The sequence below is a fragment of the Osmerus mordax genome, chromosome 6 (assembly GCF_038355195.1).
Source record: "Osmerus mordax isolate fOsmMor3 chromosome 6, fOsmMor3.pri, whole genome shotgun sequence".
Classification (NCBI taxonomy): domain Eukaryota; kingdom Metazoa; phylum Chordata; class Actinopteri; order Osmeriformes; family Osmeridae; genus Osmerus; species Osmerus mordax.
This window is the reverse complement of record NC_090055.1, coordinates 8,051,849-8,076,977: the sequence shown is the minus strand read 5'-3', so window position 1 is coordinate 8,076,977 and position 25,129 is coordinate 8,051,849. Positions and strand designations below refer to the sequence as shown.

The following is a 25,129-nucleotide window of genomic DNA, read 5'->3' as shown; positions in this document are numbered from 1 at the left end:
GGGGGGTGGGGGGGGGGGGGGGGGTGGGGGGGGGGGGTACAGTTAAATAATGCCACTCTGTAACCATACAGAAGTTGCCCAAAGGTGAATGACTGAACGAATGGATCTGTATTATTTTTTGGGCTGTGTGTTTTGGGGTGGGGGTACCAGGTGGTGGGGGGGTACCAGTTTCAGAAGTCATTGTTGTTGAAGGGTGGTGTGTTATTGGAGCGTCCTTCCTGTCTCTAACCGGCCCTCTTGTTCTCCAGGAGAGGAAGATGGCAGTCGAGAAACAGGAGAGTCGGACATGGACGGTCATAACGAGAAGACCAGAAACCCTACGATTGGACCAGAGGACTGGGATGGACCAAGTAAGCTAACCAATTATGTAAAGAATCCTTGGATTGGGGGGGAACCTGCTTGAGTTCACTCACTGGTAGAAATGCTCTATACTCGAAAGAGAAACCAAATTGCGAATGCCAGGAATAACAAGGCAACACCTGCAAACATGGGAGAGAGATCTGAGATCCTCCATTTTGAAGGATAGACGTAGAGTAAAGGTACTGTAAACCCAGCAGGGGCTACAGAGTCCTTCAGAAAAAGGATCTACAAGTCTCTCAAGTATCACATATCAGGAACTGCGCTCCCTAACAAGCCACAATGGCGAAACAGGACAAAGTGATGGGTTGAGCTAAATGAGTATATTATCACCATTGAATTGTATAGTAAGTTAACTTAACAGGGTTGAATGGGATGGATTAATTTGCTTTGCTGTTAAGCTTATTGTATATACGCTCAAACATAGCCTGCCACCCCAACAGAAAGCTTACGATAAAAAAGTATATTTATCTTTTCTTCTTGAAAATCTCATTTTACCATGCAGATTTTCCCTTGGAAGGGTTTAGAAAATAGTTTTATCTTGTTGCATTTTTATTCTTCTTCTTCTTAAAAGTCACTTCATCAAAGTGATGGATAATACAAGATAGCAACACAGCTATTACTGTTATGGCATTACACCCACACTGCTGAACACACAAAATATGATTCCTTTTAACATAATATGACCTCAAGAATTTATTGCAGGTACGTACATTCCGATGGGGGGGGGAAAAAGTGGATTTGGGCAAGTTGTGCAGAAAAGGCCCCCTGGGGTGTATATTTTATACTGCCACTGAATCAGTGTTATCGGAGCTATCAGATAATGCATTTATCATTAAATTTCACATTTGCATTTAAATCTTGGGGAAGGAAATGAGCATTGCTGGCTAAAGATAAGAGCGAGGGGATGACAGTAATAAACCATCACTGTGATCAGCCACGAGACAGGGGCTGAGGGGGTCAGAAGGCAACTACGGGGGCCGCCACAAAAAGAAGGCATTTTTTGGGGGGGGGGGGGGGGGGGGGCGCGGTGCGGGCTGGAGGATGGGGGGGGTTTGACGGATGAAAAAACGCTGAGCTTAAATACACGGCTTTGAAAAGCCGGATGTACTGTCGGCTCTGTGACTGACTGTAATTATGGTTCCTTCTGCTCAGTTGTTTGAGGGAGTATTATACAAGCTCAGTCAGGACTCTGCAGGACTGTAAGACAGGGGAATAGACCGAGTCCGGTGTGTGTGTTGTTCTGAATCATGAATTCGAAATAAGCGGTGTAAACCTGATAGTCAGGCCAGATAGTGACAGCTTTGTGACCATTCCAACACATTCAAAATTTTGCCTCAGACCAGCCCCAAGCACCATTACCCATGTGACACAGAAGCCTGTGGTGGCTATCTATGATAGTAATGCAGTTTCAGCATCTTTAATACCTCGAATTTAGCATATGCTATCACTCACAATGACCTCAAGTGAGAACATGCCTTTTAGTATTCATGCCCCCCTCAGGTATTTGAACCCACAACCTTGTTATTGGTTACACCATGTTCTACTCCTCCATCCCCACACCCCCCACCCCGAGACACACATGGTGTGATGCGACACACTTACACTACAACTTAAATGATTGTTTTGATCTTGGTAGGTTTTGTTTACAAGATTAGACCCCTAGTCATGCTCCTCCTGTGTTGTAACAAGTCATGGTTGAGGACCTGAAGTTTCAGCACCCTTTAAGTCCCAGCGTCAGGGTGTGTCCACGTGCATGAGTTGGCAGACAGTAATCGGGATCTTTAATAATGCCATTCATTCTCCCATCATGTCCTGCCATGGAAGCCCATTTCCCCTTTTTAATTTTTCCCATTGTGTTGGAAAAGTCAGATGGGCATGTTATAATTTAAATAAAAGAGTAAATCAGACAATCAGATACCGCCATTTGAAATGACATGTCTTCCTGTTCAAAGCGATTAAAAGCACATTTATTTAGTTTGAGACTGCCGGGCCCCCTTTAATCTCTTTGTAAATGTTCAGATAGGCAGCATTCAAATGGCCTTTTGTTATTTCATTCTTAAGTTTAAGCAGGTGTGATTAGAATCGCCAACAGATAATTTTTAATCACTCGTCTGTGTGTGTGTGTCTGTGTGTGTGTGTGTGTGTACCTGAATGGGATTTGGAATGGGCCATTAGAGGGAAAGGCTGTTTAATGAGGTGGCCTAGCACCGCCGAGGCCCACCTGCTTTAGCTGGACCTATTGAAACACCGGGACAATTTCCTCCGTTGCCGCGAGACGACAAAAGCCTCCGCGTCGTCTGATTGAACTTTTCATGTCTCACCACCGTTTAAGGCCCTCGTGTGAAGCCCGGCGCTCTGTGGACGTGCCGCGTACCCAGCCTGTCATTACGCTGTGTAGACCGGAGCGACCGCGGGCCTCATTAATCTGGTGGGCGGTTCGCTTCTCCCGTTCTCTCCGAGACGTGCTCTCACTCTCTCTCGCTCTCTGATGTAGCGAAACTCTCGCAGAACACCCAGAGAGCGTCTTCAGCAGGCGCTGCCATGTCCTTAAGCTCTATCTTCACAGCGATCTGCGGTTTCCGTGTTCATCCCTCGTCACGGATGTTTGCCATCAGTGTATGATACCGTGATAGCATGTGCAGCTATTCACTCCAAATTTTCATGGCGTTGATAGCGATCTCAGTCTCAGCTCTGGGCTAATTGGGAGTGGAGGGTGTAAGCTAGCTAACTCTGCTAATGAACTTATTCCCATCCTTATCTCACTGTCTGCTCTCGTAAACCACACCCCCGTAAAACTCATAGAAAACTGGGCTTCAGAGAGAGAGAGAGAGAGAGAGAGAGAGAGAGAGAGAGAGAGAGAGAGAGAGAGAGAGGGAGAGAGGAAGAGAGAGGGGAGCAGCTCTGATGATTAAAGTCCTGTCAGTTACTTAGGTTTTCTGTGAGTTTATCAGTGTGTGTGGGGTGGGGGTCTCTATTATTATTAAAAGGAAATCCTACCTACCTACAGAAATGCTGACGTTATGGCTTAGTGGTTGATTTAACCCCCCCTTTGATGTGTATCTGTAATGACGGTGTAATCTTTGAATCCTAAGTATCAACACGATACCATCACCCTGGTACTATTTACCAAGTAAACAAAGCATTTGTGGTAGATAAGGGAGCCAAGATAACTGGATAATGCTCTTTCCAGAGCTCTCCATAAACAGAGGAGAGCACAGTAGGATGGGCATGAACACTAAACACAAGGTAGCAGAAGTGATGCGATCACCTTGTCCACAAATCTCCTCACTTGGCCGTGCCTGGTGGTCATGCCCTGCCCGTCGCCCTGTGCCAGCTGGGCGCCACGCCACGCTCGCTCATGAAGGGGTCAGCTGAAGGGAGTGGCCCTCAGAGACAGTGCTCAGTGGTCAGACACGGGCAGAGACGGGCTCCTGCCACCCCCGCCCACTCTAATCTGCCTCCTTTTGCTCCCCGCCGCGACCCCCCTCCCCTTCCTCCTCCACTCATCCACTCAGTCCCTCCTAGTCAACAAAAGCGACGTGTTCCAACATGGCCGCCCTCAGATGTGGTCGTTTCGGTGTTCGCTCTGGCCCCGCCTGCCGCGTGTCTGCCGGCAGGCGGGGCCGGTGACCACCACCACCCGTCCACACAGAAACAATAACCGATTCAGGTTTCATGCACATATGTCACGCTAGGAGAATTGGAGGCAGCAGATGGCCACAAAACAGTGGCAGGTGCCTCCACAAATGTTTGCGATCACCGCGCTGCTATTTATATCGTGGCCAAACACTGACGCACAAATATTTGCGAAAATGGACAGTGGGCTCTCCGAGGCACTCGTGAGTCAGAGGCATGACCAGAAGACAAAACTCAGAAGACATGTTTTTAAACGGGTGCATTCTCGACCGTCAGGGAGTTGAAGTTTGTGCTTGCCTGAAAAATCATATATAACTGTGTTTGGTTAGTATCTTAAGATCTACTAAAAACGGACAATCAGCAGCCGGCGGTTCGGGTCGGATGAGCACTTGCTTCCTGAAGCCACAGGACCTCTGTCTGGAACCCAACGGTCTCTGCATGGCAACAGCATTGGCTAGACTCCGCACCCGAGTCCATTAAGAGAGAGGAGAGTGAGGTACCGAGAGGGAGGGGCAAGAGGGGGGGGGGGTGGGGTGGGGGGGGACAAGAGGGAGAGACAAACGTGGGGCCGAGATGCAGATTAGGCTGCAGAAGATGAGAGTGTAAAAGGGATTTAATGGTAGGATGGATTAGAGAAATCCTTGTAACAATGTTAAATAATTATGGTTCCAGCCGAGATCAAAGCGCCATTGATTGAACCCCTCAAGCCTTGAGCACACAGAGTCTTGGAAAGCAGAGATTGGTAAACTAGTTCTCAGACCACTCTGGCTGCCTGAGTTCAAATTGGATTGGAAATATTAGTGTATATAGATGAAACCTTCAGGAGGGTTTGCCAGAGCCTTTTGTCAGAGGAAATGTAGCTTGCGAGACATTTGAAAGGTTTGATAAGGCTACAGTCTCGACAGAATCATAAGAGGGGGATGTCGCAGCTGTCTCTACTGATACCTAAGCGTTTTAAGTCGACTTACAGCCAGACTTGACTTGTATATCAGCTAACTGAAAACTTTCTGACGCTCCACAGTCAAATTGCGTCGTCTCTTTTTTCCCCCCCCTTTCCTTATAATCAAGGAAAATTGGACAAACATCATGGTGAGTCTCCAAAGGATGTTTTATCTCAGTCTTCCAGAGGTTGCTATTCAAAGTCTTCTAAGAAGTCTCACAAAGCGGATGCGACTCTGTTAGATTGGAGCTACTGATGTAAGTTGCGATTGGATTCAGGAACTGAAATCCTGATCAAAACTTTGCATTGATCAGTCGCTAGTCATTCTGCAGTCACAAAGACGTTCTATGGGAAGCGCTTGTGCGTCACTTTCACCTGGGTTTGATATCGAATCTGGAGCACACACACGCTACACGGTATTAAAAAGAAAAAGAACACGTGATCATGGTGATGAAATATGCAACAAGAGATTAGCCAAATCACTGTGCTCCTATGCTGCAGTGGCTTGATGCAAATTCAGTTGCTGATCCACTATACTAAGAGGCTTTATGATAAAACTTCATGGTTGTTAGTTATATAATCTAAAATAGGACTAAATGCAATCACAGTTCTCATCACTTGAGAAAGAGATTGTACCACACTGTATTTAATTTGACAGTCTTCTCGATATGTGGGCCTCGACACAGTTAGCAAGAACGTCTTTAATAAGACGCTCACTTCCCACTGTTTTGTCCGCATTCCAATTGAATCCATGTTTTATATCATGTCCACTCGAATTACCCACAATGGAGGCTCCTTTGTAAGGTCTTCCTCACTGTTACAAGCTTACAGAATCCTTATGAAAACGAGAGCTGTGTTGCTAAATATGTGGACGATTTGGCGCCCAGTTGGTGGTTTGCCCTCGGGGAATGGCTTCCCAAAGCTGCTTTCTTTAAACTCTCCCTGCAGGTTTGCTCAGTGAAGCCGTGAGCAGCACTCTGCTGTTTCTAAGGAGTATCTTTGTAATTGGTTGAATGGGTGATATGTGTATTTTACATTAACATGTGCGTTCATGGAAGTTGTTTTAGAAGATGTGATTCTGAGCAAACGGGGAGAGCCAGCGAGGTGAGACTTTGCCACACATTTCATTCCACTTCCTAATTTCCTAGTTTTCTTCTTCTTCTTTTTTTGTGGAGGTAAGACATTAATTTGAGAGGTCTTCTCTGCACTCCTCATCTCCACTTGAGAAAGATGAGGACTGCAGTCAGGCAACCTTCACAGACCTTCGGTCTCCATTCAGTTACAAAACAGCGCACCCTCAAGTGGGTTACATGTTGGCTGTGGGGTACATCCAACCCCCCCCCACACACACACACACACACACACACACACACACACACACAAACACACACGCCTCCTCTTAGCTGAAGGTATTGATATCAGAGTGATGGCCAGCCTGTGCTGTCCTCTCTTGGGATGAACAGCTGTGCCCAGCTTGCCCAACCCCCCCGGTCACGCCAATTCCAGCTTGTTTTGAAATGGAGGTGAGGGGGTGGGGACCGGTTGTCAACTGAATTAAAATACCAAATAATAGTAATAATAATGATAATAAAAAGTTAATAAAAAACGGCATGTTCCTCCCTGATTGTGTGAGTGTTGTGGTATTCAATTATGCAATTTTCATTGGCATATTAATCATCTTTTCAACAAACAAGCCGCCCTTAATTAAAGCAAAGCATGGATAAAGACGTGTTGCCGGATCATCACTCCGTTTATCACCTCGCGCAGACCCGCAGTTAAGTAAATTCAGACTGTGAGATGAATTTCAATGTTCTCCTTACTGTTTCCTGTGTGTGTGTGTGTGTGTGTATTTGTACACCTGCATGTCTGTGTGCATGCGTGTGTGTTTATGTATGGAGGAGGAGTCAGTGACGTTGCAGTGTCAGTGAGAAGGGGATGTCTGAATAAGGGAGTTGTAACTCATTTACAACAGAACCACCAGAGCTTGGAGTAAAAGGGGGGGTTATTTGGGTTTACTGTAACAGAGTTATCTTGCAACCCTTGGGTATTCTAGGATTGTGAATGTGAGCATATACCTGACAAACTGCCATTTGACATAGATCTTTTCTTGAATTCTGCATTGTTAGAGTAATTTGCGTTTGCTGTTTAAAAAAAAAATATATATATTTCACCCTGTTGCTTAAAAAAAACAGTCCTTTTTTGTTACGATTTTAAGATGGATGTTATATGTAAGATTTATTTATAGTTCTTATTGCAGTAACTTGTAGAGAGGAGCGGCACCATGACAAGAGAAGCAACCTAACATCCTAATCTGTCTGTCAGTCAGTCAGCCTCCTCTGCTCCTCTTGTGTGTTTTTGTGTTGTTTTCTGTGTGTCTCTGAAGGGTTGTACTGGCTGGGTGTGTGTTTTGACGCATCTCTGTGTGTGTGTGTGTGTGTGTGTGTGTGTGTTGTTGTGTGTGTATGTGTGTGTGGCTGCCTGTGTGACCCATGGGTAGGGGGAGAATGGAGATTATTCAGGATCTGGAGGCAGATATGGCTTCTCTAATCATAGCTCAGTGCCGGGGCTGCCATTCAAAGGCTGACTATGCGGGGTAAGAACCTGTGCTGATGGGAGCAGCCAGACAGACATGGAAGCACTTGAGTTCCGTCTGGAGAAAAGAACTGGAGGCGTCTGCAGACATGTCGCCCGTCCCGGCCCTTTATTATGGAGCAACTTTATCAGTGCCAGCCGCTCACCCACTTGCTAAACTGGAGGGCCTGGTCGCCTCTTAACTTAAACATAAGATCTTTGTGGTTTGAAGCACTCGGCTGCACCGGGACCAGTGAGAATGTGAAAGGCAAACACGGCTCCGGTGTCGGGCGCTTGTTGCCCATCACAAAATCACACCACATGGAAAACTGTGTTTTCTGCTGCGTTCGCTCGAATGTAAATGCACTCAAACAGACTGCTACGCTGGAGAGAGATCCCCTCTCAAGGAAGGAGAAAGAGAGATGGTGGGAGGGAGCGAGAGAGAGAGAGAGAGAGAGAGAGAGAGAGAGAGAGAGAGAGAGAGAGAGAGAGAGAGAGAGAGAGAGAGAGAGAGAGAGAGAGAAGATGGAGTGAAGAGAAGATGGAGAAAGAGAGAGAGAGAGAGAGAGAGAGAAGATGGAGAGAGAAGATGGAGTGAAGAGAAGATGGAGAGAGAAAGAGAGAGAGAGGGAGAGGGAGAAAAGTCAAAAACCTCCCCATAACAATGCCAGAGAAAAATCAGAACATTTTCCGCCGAAAGATGGGCCATTTCCAAATCCTTGTGCCCTATCAGACAAATTAAAGTAAATCAAGCATGAAATGAAGCAGAAGAGCCTGGAGATAAGGCTCCTTTAAGTCGTTTACAGATTAGGATAGAGAGAGAGAGGTGCATCTGGTCTCTGGCTGCCAAGGAGGCTAGTTTCTCATTTCACAATAGCAGCCTGTGTATAGGATTACTCTGCCCTGTCACTGACATGAAGAGCAGTAAGGGGAAAGCCGTCCACAAAATGTCTCCAAATGTGTCCCTTCAAAAAATGTCCCCTGAGCAAACTTCACGTCCCCGTCTCACTCCCAGACTGATGATGTTTTGTGGCTGTGTCTGGGGGTGATTTAGATGTTGTTGATTTGTGTGGCACTCATGAATACCAAAAAATGCAGTTCTCTCCATCCCCATTGGATTTGGTATTCAAATTAATGCAGGATTGGCTGATCTGTGTCACGTGATCGTGGCTGTCACTTCCTGTCTCTGTGCTGAGTCTGCCTGAGTTTAGGTTAGAGATGGTTAGACTAACTGAATCTGAGTCACAGTAATGCAAAAGATAAACCCAAAATACACCATTTACAAAAATAACTCAAGACATGTTTACTGTTTGTTGAGAAGATGTTTTACAGATTATTTTACAAATCGAATTTTGAATTACAATAGTTTTTTCCTTAAAATGATTTAAAACTATAAATTTTATACTCCCCATTTTTGAAAAGAGAATGACTTTAAGATTAGGGATAAGGTATTTAGACTCACCAATTTTACACTTACAACCAAGTAGAGTTCGCCTCCACACTACCTCTCACCCTTTCTCCCAGCCACACATGTCCACACATGTCCACACATACACACAGGCCGGGGTGCACGGCTCTTTGATGTTGCCCATAGTGGCTCGGCAGGTTTAGTTTCACTCCTCGCATGTATCCGTTCCCCTGGCGATGAGAGGTGGGCTTGGCTACAGCGGCGAGCCTCACCCGCTCCCGGACGAGCGCTGGCCTCATCACCACGGTAGCTGCTCTCTCAAACCCCGACCTTGACCTTCCCAGCCCCAGTCTTAGGTTTAGCTGCTTTATCACACTATCTCCAGGCATTTAAAAATACTCCTGAAACTGGATGGTTTAACCCGCTTTTACGCTGTTCACATCAAAACTGGATGAAAAAAAAAGCTTAATCCATCTTATCTGTTGACTGTCAAACTGCTCCGGCTAAAACCTACTCACAAAAGACAACTAGGTCACAGGGGGAAAACAGAATTCCCGTTTACGGAAGTCTGGAATCTGGTAATAGACTTGGGAGGAGATTCAGGAACACTTTGAAATAGTCCCTCAGAGTAAAATAATTGCAATTTTAAAGACCCTAGGTAGCTAACACATATTCTGTTTATATGTTTACAATCCTGACTTACTTTATGGTTAAGCACACTCGATTTGAAACTTTTGTAAAGAAAAAAAATACATACTGGTTAAAAAGTGGAGCCAAGTTGATATTCATGGTAGTCTAGTGACAGTTTGGAAAATAATTGTGTTTTAACTCTGTGTGTGACCATTATCAATAAACATTTCATCAATTACTCAGTCCTTCTGATAGGACAAATAACAGTTATATCCAGTAGATGTCTCTCAAATGTCAAATACATTCAAACCAATCAAATCCTGTGAAGGATAGTGTTGTCCTCTAGATGTTATTGGAGATTTTTTGATATCTTTGTGGGAGGACAATCATTCTTTAAGTTTTTTCCGACTTCACTTTACATACCATCAGTAGACATGGCTGCACTTGTCCAAGATGGATGCTTCTCTGATGCTTGTCAGTGTGCCTGCCTGCTAAACTTCAGCACGCCTTTGATCAAACCCAGCGTCTGACAGCCTGACTCCGTGATAGCACACAAGCACAGTATTTGTGTCAATAATTCCTGTTTACAGTCACTCTCGCTGTTCCTGTGTACTGTTTGTCCAGCATCAATCATTAGCTTTCAACACCGCCAAGCAAATAAATCCGTACTGTAGGAAAATCTCTACTGTAACTTTGCATGAAATCAAATAACTTTTATACAAAGGGTTGGATTTGTGGTGTGTTTTAGCCTGAGGGTCCTCCCAAGGCCCTCTGGAATAGAATGCCCGGGCTAGAAGCCCCCTAATCCCCTTCGGCCAGTTTGACTCCACCCCCCCCACCCCCCCCCCACCCCAGCTCTCCACTGTCTGAAAACAAGGATGAACCAGAGGGCAGCCCCCCCAAACCCCCTTCTCAGCAGTGTGCATGTGGTTGCCTGGAAACTTGCTCTGCAGAAAGCGTCAACTTTCTCCCGCTGTTCAAAGGGGGGCGGGGGGCGGGCAGGGGAAGGGAGGGGGGGCGCCAGCAGAGGGCTCTCGTCTGGGAGAGGAGGAGAGCGGGAAAGGGGGAAAAGGTCCTTCAGTGTTTTAAAACAAGTGTCTCGCCCAGAGATAATAGTGTGGCGGTGGGTTATAAATGAGGCATTTTGTTCACTTGGGCCTGATAATGGCGGTTTGGGGGGAAGGGGAGGAAAGTTCATCGCTCTCTTATCAAGGCTCTGTGACATTTCTCCTTCAGCTGTAAAATTTCATATCACATATCTCCTTTAAAGATGTAGCACCTTTTGTTGAACCGATACAGAACATTCCATTTCACCCCTATATGCCTCACTCTCACCATATATTAATAAATGTCCCTTTTGGCGGCTTGTGTAACCTGCTCTTACCAGTAGCGAGGGGTTCAGCTCGGAGATTTATCTATGAATTGCCACTCATGGGCTGTTGACCTCTGAACTGCAATTACTTACAACAGTTGATCTATTTTGTTATAGTTCTCAGACTTTTTGGGGGGGATCCACCACGGTTAAGTCATCTTTGAATTAAAAACTACAGTGGTGCTGGTTATGTATGACAGTCTGTTTGTATGGATCTACATGTTATTTCAGAAGTTAGATTCATCCTAAGTAAACCTGGCATTACTGTTCTTCTACAGAGGTCAGTGGATCATCTTTGACCATTAGCAGATTCGTCACATAATAAAAATCATCACTACGTAAAAGTCTAATTCCAGATGTATATTACACAGCAACATTTGCAATCAAATACATCTGCACATGGTGACAGATCATCACCATTCCAGAAATACACCAATCAGGGGTTGTTTATACATAGAAATGTGTGAATTATAATTATTACATTATTATTCATGACTTTTCATTTATGTTTCATCTGAAAACGGCCACCTTTTTATGGACTGCAAGCAGTGATTGTCAGCAGAAACCAAAGGCCCTCCTCTTTAATTGTGACTGTAGGTAGGGCTGAGACAACGCTGTCATTGTTAATCTAACAGATTTTAAAAAGGAGGGCAGGGTATGATTTGGGATGTGGGGGGCGGAGGGGTAAGGGGGGTCTGCCGGTGCCACCAACACTAACCATCTCTTCTTTAAATCACACCAAGATGGCTCCCTGCCAGAGAGAGGCGCTTGTTAGTATTCAGTCGTACGCCAGTGAAGGGAGAGATGAGTCCGCAGAGCCATAGAAAACAAACAGATGCCAGCATGGAGCATCTTGGGTGCTATCTGAAGAGGATCTCTCCACACAAAGGGACATTCATTGGTCTGCCAAGTATCTGTGGAGAGCAGGAACAGACCCTAGAGTCTAGCGACAGATGATGATCTTATCGAGGGACGGGGGTGGGGTGGGGTGGGCGAGGAGAGGAGAGGGGGAGGAGGGTCTTTAGTCACATCATCAGGTCCCTCTTGCCAAGACTCTGGCATTTCAGTATGATGAGCGACGTTGAGAAGAACAGGGACTATGTTTGATAATTACTCTTGCGTCTCATTGTAACTTTCCTTTCCAAGACAGATCCTGCTTATTACTTGGCACTATGGGGTTAGATACCCAGTATTTCATTCTGTAATTGTGTGACTAAGACAGATTCATTAATTTATTATTTAGATCAAGGAAGGGCAAAAGATTGATAGCGCTTACTGTCAGCTCCAGTAGGATGACTTTAAAATACTGATTAGTAATACTGACAGCTCAATAAGATGACAATTAGGAAAAGTGAATTTCAGCATTATTATTTTTTTGTATGTTTGCGTCATAATGTATCCATCTTCATCAAGTGCATTAAATGTACTTGTCTAAATGCCTGAAACGTAAAAAAGCTTATTTTTGAAAGCTTATTATTTTTCCGACAAAGTCTTCCACTGGTATCTGCAACAGATGTGGCGAGCCAGCTGGGAGCCAAGGTCCTCAGGCAACATTTGGTACAGGACACAAACAACTGGCACCCAAACCCCTTAGATCACAAACCTCCAGGAGTCATCCCCCCTCTCAGCCCCCCTCTCCCTCACGCACTCACATACCCCTGCTCAATCCACCCCCCCATCTCAAACTAACCCCGCTAAAAACAGGAGTGCAGATCTCCTCCGCTGGGGATGAGTCTAGCAGCGAGTCAAGCAGGGCTAAACAGGAACATGCATCCAAAGGCTGCCTGTCTTATCAGAGGACAAACAGAATGCATCAAGCGGTGGCTGTGGCTCTCCGTGAGCTCTCCTCTGATGACGACCAGCTGTGCTCCAATGTTTAATTATTTCCCCCTAATGAGCTTAGCCACCTTCCCTTACACCGGCAGGGACGCCTTGTGCTGCAGACGATATGGGAAGGAGGGGTGGGGATGGGATGGGGGGGGGTGTGTGCGGGGGATAGGGTGCGGGGGATAGGGGGGGGCACTCACTCAGTTCCCTCAAAAGAGTAAAGTTTAGACCGTCTGCCTGTTGTCTGTCTGACTGATTTAGCATTTGCACACGAAAAAAGATTACATGAAGTCATCCCGTTTATGTGACATTCAGATCCCCGCTGTGCAGCTGCACATCTAAAATAAATATGTTTTGTGCCAACCCCGTAAAGGGCCAAACAAGTTCAAAGAAGTGAAGTCAGACTGCCCTTGTCAGTGTGACCTGTGCTGCTACAACAGTGATCAGCCGTGATTAGGCCAGGATCACCCAGGTTGGTATTTAGGTAACAGTGATGTAGCCAATCACCTCGCTCTGTTTATGCATGAGGAGAACCACGTAAGAGCATTTACATACCCGCCGATTGACACAATGGCGTGCCGCAGATACAAGGCTGATATCTGCAGAGTGGAGCTGAATAGCTTGTTATATCAGAGGAGCTCTGTAAAGTTCAGTCATCATCGTTTCTCTCCATTCAGGCCCCCAGGGCCTTTTCATAACCCCTCTGCCTGCACAGGTTGAAGGCAACAGCAGACGTGCGTTTACCCATGTGCAGCTTTGCTGAACACTGTGTGCTGAACAGAAACACAGTGTATATGAATGAATGTATTCCCGTTTCAAAGGACCACACCACTGAAATCCTTTACATCAATCCACCGTGTATCTCATGAACAAATCTTATTATTATTTACTGGTACTTTTACTCCCCCCCCCCAAAAGAAAGTTGATATGAAAATTACATGTAAATTAGCTCTAAACGTCATGATCTAAATTGTGCGGGGGTTAAAGTAAGGTTAGAGTTAAGTTAGGGTCACAAAACTAACAGAGAGAAGATTCAGCAGAGCAGCCTGCCTTCAATAAAAGGATGATGAGTTATTGTGGGTGAAGGAGTCCTGGTGGTTTGGCATGGTTGGAGAGTGTCTTCCCACTGAAGATAGAGCAGATTGCACTTGAGGTCCGAGGGTTTAGAATCCTCCAGAGCCTGAGATCCTTCTTGAACCAGGCCACTCAGTGTTGTCAAGGCGACCGGCCGGAAATGTGCACTTGAAGAGCTGTATGACCCCCCCACCCCCCTCGCCTACCCCCGTCCTCCAACCACAAAACCACGGCCAACCAGCGGTCTGTTATCATAACTATTTGGTTAATCACTGTCCCAAAAAGTACACTGAATCTAAGAGATAAGATAGTAGGGGGTGTTTGCTGGGGAGGGTTGGAGGGTGTAGCTGTGCTAACAGGGGTATCCGGTTACACAGCTAATTAACTGGTCTGCACAACACTAACAAGGAGAGGGGTGTGTGTGTGTGTGTGTGGGGGGGGGGCGGTCTTCCTGGAACAACAGAAATAGTCCTGCTTCTGCCAGCCATAAGGCCTGCAATGCTTCCATCTGATTATCACAACACCAGGCACCTCTCAGGGAAGGTTAGCATGCTGAGGTCCTGGAGAACCGCTTTAAACAGATAACGGATGGCTAATGTGCTTATTCCTTATAATATTTTAGACCTAACCTGTCGTGTATTATTATTATTTGACGGATTCACAATAGCCCCAATGACTGCAAATCTACATTCAAGATGTGTGAATGTAACTACAGGGGATTTAACCAGTGTTTTCCAATTGTGAATCCGGTCCAACTGTTTAGCATTAGACCAAAAGGACATGCATACAACAAGGACAGTTTGTCTTAAAAGTGTCATCTTGGCTTACCTCATCCTATTCATTGTCTTAAATGGCCTGCTTTGAATGAACTGATTTAAAATCATTGTATGACTCATCAGTTACCGGAAATAAAACAAACAAAATGGCTGACTTTGAGGATGTTGTGTGTTTCAGGAGAGCTGGACGCATTCCTGAAGGAGGGAGAGCGACGCATCCACAGCCGGCAGCAGCTCCCTGTCGGAACCACGTGGGGGCCGTTTGACGGAAAGATCGAGATGAGTCCTGATGGCATGGTAGGTTCTGTTTGGGTCTTCTCCTTTTTCTTTTTCAATGCAGTCTTTGGATCTGTCTGCCATTTTGCACAACTGATTCCTTTTACTGAGCTAACATCACAAATATAATCTCTGCCCACGTTCAACAAACTAATTTGAATTCACAGTAAGATCATTTTCATGTTGGGATCGAAGTTTGGAGTTTATTGACAAGAAAGTTAGTACTGTGTATACTAGTTAGAGATCTCAGACAAGATTACTTGAAAGTTTAGAGGTTGCAGCTCATTCTAATATATGGCAGCATGTCCCTCATGACAGTCTTGTGGACCTATAAAACTTGACTGGCTGAATGACAAACAGGCCCCAACAGCAGAGCTTTGAAATGCATCCAAGTTTACAATTTAAATCCGTTAAAACCCTCTTTTTCATTTTTTTTCAACATAACATTTTAATTGGTGGATTTTGAATTTTGTCCAGAACCAAAATAAAAGGAATGACCATTACTATTTGATGCTGTTCTAAACTCAAATTTACAGTTGTCAGTTAGCTAGCCTCTCCTTCCCAGCAATCCTCGTTTAGTTCCTTTTTCGCAGCTGAAGCTGTGTTGACCCGGTGCTCTGGTGACGAGAGGAGTCCTCTAGGGGTTGGCATTTCATTTTGCATTTGGATTAATTAAGAAATTCTTATTAAAAATTTTAACCAATCTCACAGTCATCCTGTTAAGAAACATACGGAAAAGTCCACCAGGATTTTTGACTCGGAGGCCCCGTTCTGCCGGATTTCTTTAACTCATAACTTTATTAAATCATTCTCTGAACAGTTTTTGACTGTTTTATAAGCTCCCCTTGTGGTTTTGAAGTCATCAATGGCTTTAAATAACTTGCTCCGTCTCACAGCCATGAAATATGGAGTCCTTCTCCCGGCAAAGCCAGTTATCCTTGGCAGAGAAAGTGATTCCAAGCAGTAACACCTCAAGTCAACTATGCGGTGTGTGACATACAAATACAACTTTCTGCCATCCCTGATTGACTTTCAAAGACAGATAGGGAAGGCAATGTCCACCTAACCCTCAGAAGAAACACTTTATTGCGTAGTTTCAGTTGTGCACCGTCAATATGTTCCCTTTGTTGGAAAGTTAAGTTCAGCTGACTAACCGCTAAACTAACTAGGTTCTCAACTGATCGCACATGCTCAATAAGCTCCTGGCAAGTGTTGGCAGTGCTTAACTAACAGCCCCTCGGTGGATTCCAATCCTCCCTCACAGATCCTCCTATCTCTGGTTTGTAGGGAGCCAGGTGCTGGTCTTCACCTGTAATGGTCTGTGGAGGGGGGGGAGTGGAGAATATGCCAAGTCTACTGCAATTAAAGGGAAAGGAAAAGCTCTGGCATATTGCCTTTAAGGATCTCTTGTGTGTCTATTCTCAGGGGTGTACTTTCAATGCTTCAGCGCTTGCCCTGCTCTCTCTTAAGTCTCCTCTCTCAAATGGGGTACTGCCTGTTAGCCGCTTCCCACAATACCTCATTAAAGCCTGGGTCAGCTTGACTGGCATATTTTTGTATTATTGAGGTATCTTGAAGGGTTTTAATATGAATGTGTTTCACGTTCGACAGGTGCCGAGCCAGAGAGCTAGCATCTATCAATGTCTCTGGTTCCAACAAGGGAGACCATGTCTTTGTTTTAGAAAACCATTTTTATATGACGCCTTTGGTGATTTAGCAATTCCTTTGTATGATACAGGCCCATTGGCAAGATCTCTAACTAGGTGTCCTATCTTGAGTTATTTCTAGTGGGAGCGGATGGGGATTTTTCCGCTTGTTTCCACCCATGTATGTTTAATGATCGAAACAAGCTGGGGTGTCTCACCTGGAGATAGAGCTCCTGTAGATGTAGAACACTGAGCGGTCTGAGGGGGGAAGACGGCAACAAAGTTCATCTTCAAGAAAACCGTCACTTTTTCTAGTTCATTAATTCCAAAGTGTGACACGAAACGGAGATATAAAACAGGGCAGTTGAGAGGCCAGTGAAGTAGAGAACGAGGCTAGACTTGGTGCGTGTCAGGTCAACGAGTATCCCTAAAGAAGGCCAGCAGGCAGTGTGAAGCATTTCAGGTAGAAATAAACCCGGATTTCTTCACGGGTCTCTACCTCACCCAAGAGGCGCTCTCCATCATTCTTATGAAGTATCACCTCCAGAGACTATTGAATCTCTCTTTTCCTGTCAGATTTGGAAGCGATTGAGGGGAATGAAGCGCCCCGTGGCAGCCAGGTGTAGTGTGTGGTGTTCTTGCCACCTCCCGTCACCTGTCTAATACTCGCTGCAGACCTGCCTGCGTGATATCAATATGGCCTCCCTGAGAAAGAGAGGGTTTATCCTCAGACTGGAATGAGATCAAGGTTTCTTGTCTGCCTGCTGCATACACAAGTCTATCTCAAACTGTATGAAGAACCATCTTATGTTGTCCCTATTGATGAGCCATTTGAAAAGCATTTTTTATAAAAATACAAATAAACACAGGGTGCCTGCAATATTCACGAAGGTTCCTCTCCAGGAACAGCGCAGGAACTCATTTGTAACTCTCTTTCCTCGCGGTGCTCGGGAGTGAGTGTGTAGAGACGTGTGGGTGAGCGGTGTTGAGGCAGGCCCCCAGGGGAGGAGCCAGGCTGGAGAGCTGGACAGCAGGCCAGGGAGGGCTTCTCTCTGAGGGTCTGCTCCTCCTGCTGCTGTGGGTCTCCGTGGCTGGGTCCATGATGGAGAGGAGACTGGGAGAAGAACAACGAGTGGAGCGTTACAGATGTCCAGGCTGCCTGAGACAGGGAGAGAGACAGAAGGGGGGGGGGGGGGGGGGGGGAGAGAAAAGCGACTTGGTGAGCTAGAAAAGAGCGAGAGAGCGGGAGAGAAAGTGAGGGGAGAAGAGAGAGATGCTGTGGAGGGAGAGAGGGGAGAAGAAAAAATCGAGTGGGAAAGGCATGACAGGGAATCTGGGCATCTGCTGGACAGAGATAGGGTCGCATCTCAGGCGTTTATCAAAGAGGAGAGCAGATTTCACAGCCGATGTGCTGAGCGTGGCGGCCGCAGGGCACTGGGTGCGGGTGGGGAGCTACTGGACTGCGGTTACAGTTAACGCACTGGTCTGTTCACGCACTCCAGACCAGGCCAGACAAAAAGCAACACCAGTCGTAGATGAGCTACGAGTTACTTGTGTTTTAGAAATAATATAATAAAGATAATATTGTGTGATGTTATTGACCTTCGTGAGCATATTTTTAGTGAGAGTTTGGTAGGGCTGAATACAGGCTCACTGTCACGTTCATCAAATGCTCTGGACCATGGAGCTCTGAGGGACAGGCTAGGGACTAAAAACAACATCACGGCTGAGGGGGTGTGTACGCGTGTGCATGTGAGGAAAAGACTGAATGCGAGGAAGAGAGACAGAGAGGAGGTGGGCAGAGAACCACAGAGCGGGAGAAAGAGAGCGAGAGAGAGAGAGAGACCCATGCTGTGTGCCTTCGTCAGTACCCCGACTGTTCCACCCACACTTTTCTCCTTCCTGACTGATGGAGCTGCCACAAAGTAGCGTCATCCCTCACCCCTCTCTCCCCCCTCCCCCCTCCCCCCTCCCCCTCGCCTCTCCTCCCCCGCCATTCCTCACTCGTCTCCCTGATCAATCAGACCATTAGAGTCCAATTACAGCCCGGCCCCAGCGCAGGTGAGCGACGAGCGCTCTCAGCCCGCCACCGCCAGGCCGGCCCCCGCGCACGCCGCCTCGCTCTCCAAATTAACGCAAATTAATAGTGACACTCAGACATAAATGTCTGCAATCGGGGCTAAATTGCCAGACTGGGTCAAAGCTATTGAGTAGCAGGTGTCTTGAACGTGGTAATTATGTGAGCTGGACTGGACCAGGGAGAGTGTGAGAGGCCCAGGGCTCGTCTGCAGAGCAGAACCTGCAAACCTGGTGCCCATCTTGGGTATTAATAATTGATTTGGAGGCAAGCTATTAATGAGCCACAGATTACATGGTTGTGTAGTAAACGTCCTTAGACGAGGACACTTTGGAGAGCTGTCTCCTGTTCTGTTTGAGCCTCAGCTGATTGTTAATAGAGTGCATAGTGTACTGCTACAGCCAGGACGAGATTCCCAGGGATTTGTGCTTTCGGCCAGGTCCTTACCTGCTCTCGGACACACGGGATCCTACCATTCCATGTGTGACAATTTAACATGGAGATCTAAAGCAAAGCCTGTTCATAGATAATCTGATGGGTTATGAAGGTATTCTACAATCCAATGGACTGTGTTCCACTGTCTGTGCCGCAGGAAACAGGTGAAGTTCCATCGATATGAGTCTCCGTTTACATCACAGGGATGTGGAGTAAGGAGCTGACTTTGAAGAGTGATTATTTGTATTGTCAGGAAATGTGTTTGCACAATGACATCTACTCTTTCTTCCCATATGGTCTGTTGTATACAATAGTGTATTCAGTCTGCTATGGTGTGTTTATATGCAGACAGGATGTGGAGGCTAAGAAACAGCTGTCAGAAGACTCATTTCCTTTTAGGCACTAGAAAGACAAACTCTGTGTCATGTTCAATTTATAATTTAGTATTGTTTTATATGTTAGCTACAGGAATATTGAATGTGCAAATCGGAAGCCACCAAAAAATGGTGGAGTCTGCCATAGTGAGTTTTATCATCATGGATAATATATGTGTTCTTTTAGGAAGAACCTCTTGTGGTCTGTGAGCAGAGAGTGTTACCTAGTGGAGAGAACTGACAAGATAGTGTCCTAATTTTTTGCCTGAGAGAGAGAAAGGTAGAAGCTGTCAAAAACAGTTTTTTATTGAGTAATTCGGTACAAGGTTAGGAATATGGGGCCTGGGCACCGAAAAAAGCCCCACAAATTATTCAACCCATCACTCAAGCAACGTATCTCCTCCCTCTGCCCACCCTCTTTTCCCAATATGTTTATTGTTACCTACCCCTCCTAAACTTTAACAAGTGGTGGCAGGATTTTTCCGCGCCAAATTATATTTTTCTTCTTGTCACTGCTTCATTAATCAAGGGGAGGCATTCTGAAAAATGTTTTGTTTTGGAGGCTGCAATCTATTTCGTGTGTGTGTGTGTGTGTGTGTTGTTGTTAATCTGCGCCTGTGGCAGGTTTCCCCTCAGAAACGGAGCTCTAAGCAGCGGTATCGCGGGCCTATTGTTGTAGCCTCTGTCATAGCAAGGAGAGGCTGATGCAGGCCTGGGCTCGGCTGATAAGGGAAAGAGGATTCAACATGGCTGGAAAGGAGAATCAGTGGGACTTGAGAGTGGAGTACGGATGGGGCAAACGCTCTCGCACACACACACACACACATGCTCAAACACACACAGGCTCTTGCACGCAGTCACACATGAGTGTACACACACATGCACAAATCATCATCATCATCATCATCACGACACTGGCACATGCCCAGGCAATTATTTACAGTAACATCCAATTACATATGCAAGAAGACACCGCAGGATAAGACCACTATGGGGCTGGCAAGGGGGTTGCCACAGAAACGGCACACAAGCAAATAAACCAAAAAACAGAAGTTATATTTGTTTGATTTATATAAACATTTTGATTTAAAGGTTGACTATCCTTTTTAATCTCAAAGTGACACCATGTTGTAAGAAGCATGAAAAGCCCAGCATTATCAGGACTAACAGGATTTACATTTCTGTGTTGGACACACAAATCATTTTGGCAGCAAGAATGTGGCTTCGTCTAATGAAATAATGGGCCCAAATTTTAGGCGGAGAACCAATTTGTGATTGCATGCATCAATTATTTCTTGGGCTTACACCAATATCAAGACCTTGTCTGATGGGTAATATGGTGATTATCTGGCTTACTTGCTGTCTTTTTGATGTCATCCATAAAGATACAGACAATATCAATAATGTGTGTGTGTGTGTGTGTGTGTATGAAGGACCATGCCATCACATTGATCAGGGTGGGAGAACTCGTGTTTCAATAATGTCAGTCTATTCTCATTTGTCTCTCAATTACGTGACCATATCTAGTCAGACGGAGATGTATCTGTGTTATGTGGGGTGGAGTTGGCATGGGTGGAGGGGGGGTGTTTTACGGGGGGGGGGATAACTGTGTGGTTCTTTTCCTAAAGTTTCCTTCCTGTGGCTCCGTAGCTAGAACCCCTACGGTACCCATGGCACACTGTGTGTGAGGTTCTCCAAGGGACTGTCTCTGCGCTTTCCTGGCCCTTGCTGATTTCCTCTGTGGGATGTGAGATAATACATGGTTGACTTGATCTACAAGTGAACCTGACATTTCCCTGTCCTTACATCACAGCACAACTCCCTAACAGATATGGCAGGTGTGCCGATAAGCAGAGCAGAATTCACTGACTGGCTTTGTGTTTGCTGCTGCTGCGACTGCAGAGTTTACTCAATCATGCCAAAGATACGGCAAAGGTAGCATTATACTAGTGTTAATAGTGTAATATACCGGAGAATCACTGCTTCTTTGTTTTAGATGTATCTGATGAATAATTTGCGGGCTGTTATTTTTGGATTGCAAATAGATCAAATATATTGTGTAATAATTATATGATAACACCTAATGATATACAGCTGTAAATGTGTGTGTTTTCTATCATAAATTGACTTTCTCATAGAAAGTAGTAAAAAGAAAAGATGTCTTAATAAGGAAAAGGCTTTTATCTTCCTCGGTTTCCCCCAGACTAAGTCCTCCATGGTGAGAGAGGAAAGACAGGAGAGTACAGGGGAGGTCAGCCTTGTTTCAGTTTCCTGGAACGCTGCTCATGTCTCTTTAATAAGCTGTTCTATCCTCAGCGCTGTCCTCCCAGCAGCAGAGCGCTTGTTACAGGGCCACAGCACTTCCAGCCGGGGTCAAACAGACCAATCAAATACAATTATTATCAAAGAAGATTTTTCTGAGATGTGTAATTCCCATCAGACTTTTTACATTTAAAAAAAAGGGAAGTACAATGTTTTGGCACCGTCTGCGATAAGTGTTTGTGCCAGATCTGGAGGGCCTTGTGAGTGCAAGGGGCCGAGCAGAACTAGGGGCCAGGGAGAGGGTGTTCTCTCCAGGGAATGTATTAGATCCTGGGCGGCTGGTGCTCCTGCCTCTGGTGGTGGGGTTGGGGTGGCTGGGGGGGGATGGGGGGCGTGCCGGTGCTTCAGGCCCCCAGGGTGTCCGCTGTCAACCAGAGTCCCAGAAGAGACAGGATTACACATGTCTGAGGGATATAGTCTGGATTAAAACACACTTTCACCTCTGAGAGGTGCAGAAGGCAGCATATGGTTTTCGTTTCAGTCCCAAATAAATTAAAGCTAGGCCTAATACTGGGAATAAACACCATGGGCTTATTTTATTTTAACCAGAGCAGATCATGCCTTTTTCTGAGTGACCCACTATCGGCCCAAATCTGAAATGTTTATAAATGTCAGAGCGTGTTTATACCTGATATAGACCGGCCTTTACGTTGATTACGTTGAGCTCAGATTCAGATAAACTGGTAACCAAGCAGTGAGATTTCACCCCTAGCGAAGTACTTGAAAGCAGTTCTGTTGCTTCTGTAGTAGAGCTTGAGCACAAATCTATGATAGCAAACTAAAACCTTATTCACATCATGGACGGGTATGTTTTTTTTTTTGACTACAAATATGCAGTGTGCCATGCCAAATCAATGGAAATGACTGCATACCATGGAAATATTCAACGCAATCTCAGGAGGAGAAGAAGGGGGGGTAAGAAAGCGAGTGAGAGGAAGTTGAGTGGTGCCAGCTGCCTGACCATCTGTCACTGTCGTAGCCGTACTTCAGATATGTTGAAACAACTTCCCTGAGAAGTGCTGAAGATAATCCCTGATTGTTTCCATATCCAGCTCCTAGGTAGGTAGCACTGCACTTTTTTGCGGCGTCAATTTTGTTTATGGTATTTGGTAAGATGTGTTTGGTTTTCCAAGCAGGCAGGCCGTTTTCATCTACATGTTTCGAGGACCTCCGAAAGCATATGGACGTTTTTTGTTCTTACTGTATCTTCGTTTAAAAGAAGTTCTTCCAAGTTGTGTGTTTTGTTCCCAGTCTTAGAACCAGCTACACTTCCTTCTTTCTGTTGAATGCCAGACAAGAACGCCTCAGAATGTGTGTAGCCCCAGGGTCTTAGCCCCTGTCCCATTCCATACATTATTTAGAGTCTAGTGGCACGTCTTTCCTCTCACAGACCTGGCCTGGGTGGATAGCTGGGCTGTGCTTCTCTCTTTCTTCTTGGCTGCTCTGGCTGGTGAGCTCAGGCGGTTGCTTGCTTCAGTTCCTCCAGAGCACTGAGGAGGACACCCACCCCACAGGGAGGCAGGTCCCTGCTGCCTGGCCCTGATAAGTCCCACCCAGTCCCAGCTTCAACCTCCGTCTCCCAGACCCGAGTCTCACACCCCAGTCTCAGTCGAAGCTCCAGTCCTCCAGCCTCTACCCCCAGCTACTGCCACAGCCCCAGCTCCAGCCCCAACTCCAGCCTCACCAGGTCTAGCCCCAGCCCCAGCCTCTTCCTGGTCTGCTTGGCTTCATGCCCTCTAAAGCCCAGAGAGAAAGCCTTGTCAAATGACTCCAGATGGATGAGCAGCAGCAGCAGAGGGAAGGGGGGGGGGGGGGGGAGGGGGGGTTGGAATGAAAGTATTCCATGAAAAATGGCGATTAGGTCTGCTATCGTGTCAGGGCTTGGAGATAAAGAAGCCTGATAGGCTGGGCAGGAAGAGAGGAGGCCTGGACAGTGTCCACCCCCCTCTTTGGTGGTCCAACACCACATTAGGTTGTGTGTATGAGGCTGTCAAAGCAGGAATATTATACCACAGGGTCGTCAGTAGACTAATTGGGTAACAAAGACCATTCCCAGCCCTGGAAACCCATCTCCTAACAGCCCGTGTGCTGAAGCTCTGATAAGGAAGTTCACGTCTAATGCATTTAGCAGAGGGGCAAGTTCACCGGCTTTATCTTATTTACTTACCTCGGTGTAAATATTGTCGGTCTTTAAAGTGGATTTATTAAGACCTCATTTCTCTGAAGTGCACATCAGGATCAAACTATCGAATGCGGCGTCATGTGATCACGATCAGAAAATATGCAAATGGGTGAAGCCTGCATCAGTTTGTTCATCGTTACTGTAGTTTGAGAGCAGACGTCATCTTTGTTTTCAATCGCAATCGCTTCTTCTTTGTTACTGTTTTTGTGTGTTTAGATTTCGGTTCATGACACCTCGGGTTTTTACAAAACAAATCGACGTTCCATTATGAATCCTTTCCTGTAACGTAATGCTAGAAACATGCTGGTGGAATGCATCCTCAAAGTACTGGCTTTGCAGAGCAGAAAGAAGAGTTCAAAAGAATGTATTAAAGTTCAATACCTAAAGGGTGGGCTGAGGTTTATCTCCAGGCAGAGCTTTATTCAAACATCTCGCCTCACATTGTCCTTATTTACTCCAAAGAGAAGGGGATATTTGTGACTTTTTATTGGTTGACAGACTATGGCTTTCTCCATCCTCTTTGATGAAAGCCCTCCCACATGTTTGTGCTGAGTGTATGTGTCTTGGCCACCTGTCCCATGGTCTGACCCCTAGGCTGTAGTAATACCCATACAGGTGAACATCGCTGGCTGCAGGCTTTCCTTTATGTCTTCACCTCCCTCCCGTCGCTCCAGGACTCAACCCCAACTCACATGCAGAAAGATCAAACATGTCGCTCCCAATTGAATTCAAATGGGAAATTCAAATGATTCAAACTGGAGGAACTGAGGCATGAGATGTTGCTGCTCTGACCGTAGCAGAGCACAAAAGAGACCTCCGTATGTGTGTGTGTGTGTGTGTGTGTGCTATACCTCCCAGTCATTATTAAACAGTGAAACATGCATTACAAATTCGACTTTTCTCTTCTTCTGAACTTCAAATAGTGTACATAGTGATGCATAATATTACTCACCTGCAGCACACATGTAATAATGTTGGATCTCAAAATGAAATGTTTGTGTCAGCTAAATAGGTTGGTGAACATCAGGACAGTTGTTAGAGGAGAGTTGAGCTTGTCTGGAGGGCAGGCAGGGCTTACACTAAACTGGATGGCGTTGTAGTTGGAGCACCTCACGGTGCCTGGAGACCTGGAAGAGCAGGATGATTGGAACTACCTGGGTCCCTTTCTCTCGTTTTCTGTCCCTTTTTTCTGTCTTTTTCCTCCCTCAGTCTGTCCTCCCTTC

At 45.9% G+C, this 25,129-nt stretch overlaps 1 protein-coding gene across 1 annotated transcript in view; it reads left to right on the top strand.

The window, feature by feature from the left end:
• Window positions 1–25,129, top strand: part of zfpm2a (zinc finger protein, FOG family member 2a) — a 78,115-nt gene that overhangs the window by 7,401 nt on the left and 45,585 nt on the right. Inside the window, exons 3-4 of the mRNA XM_067237412.1 lie at window positions 249–350; window positions 14,773–14,891. Of these exons, the coding sequence (XP_067093513.1) occupies window positions 249–350; window positions 14,773–14,891 (221 nt within the window). The remainder of the gene's footprint in view (window positions 1–248; window positions 351–14,772; window positions 14,892–25,129) is intronic.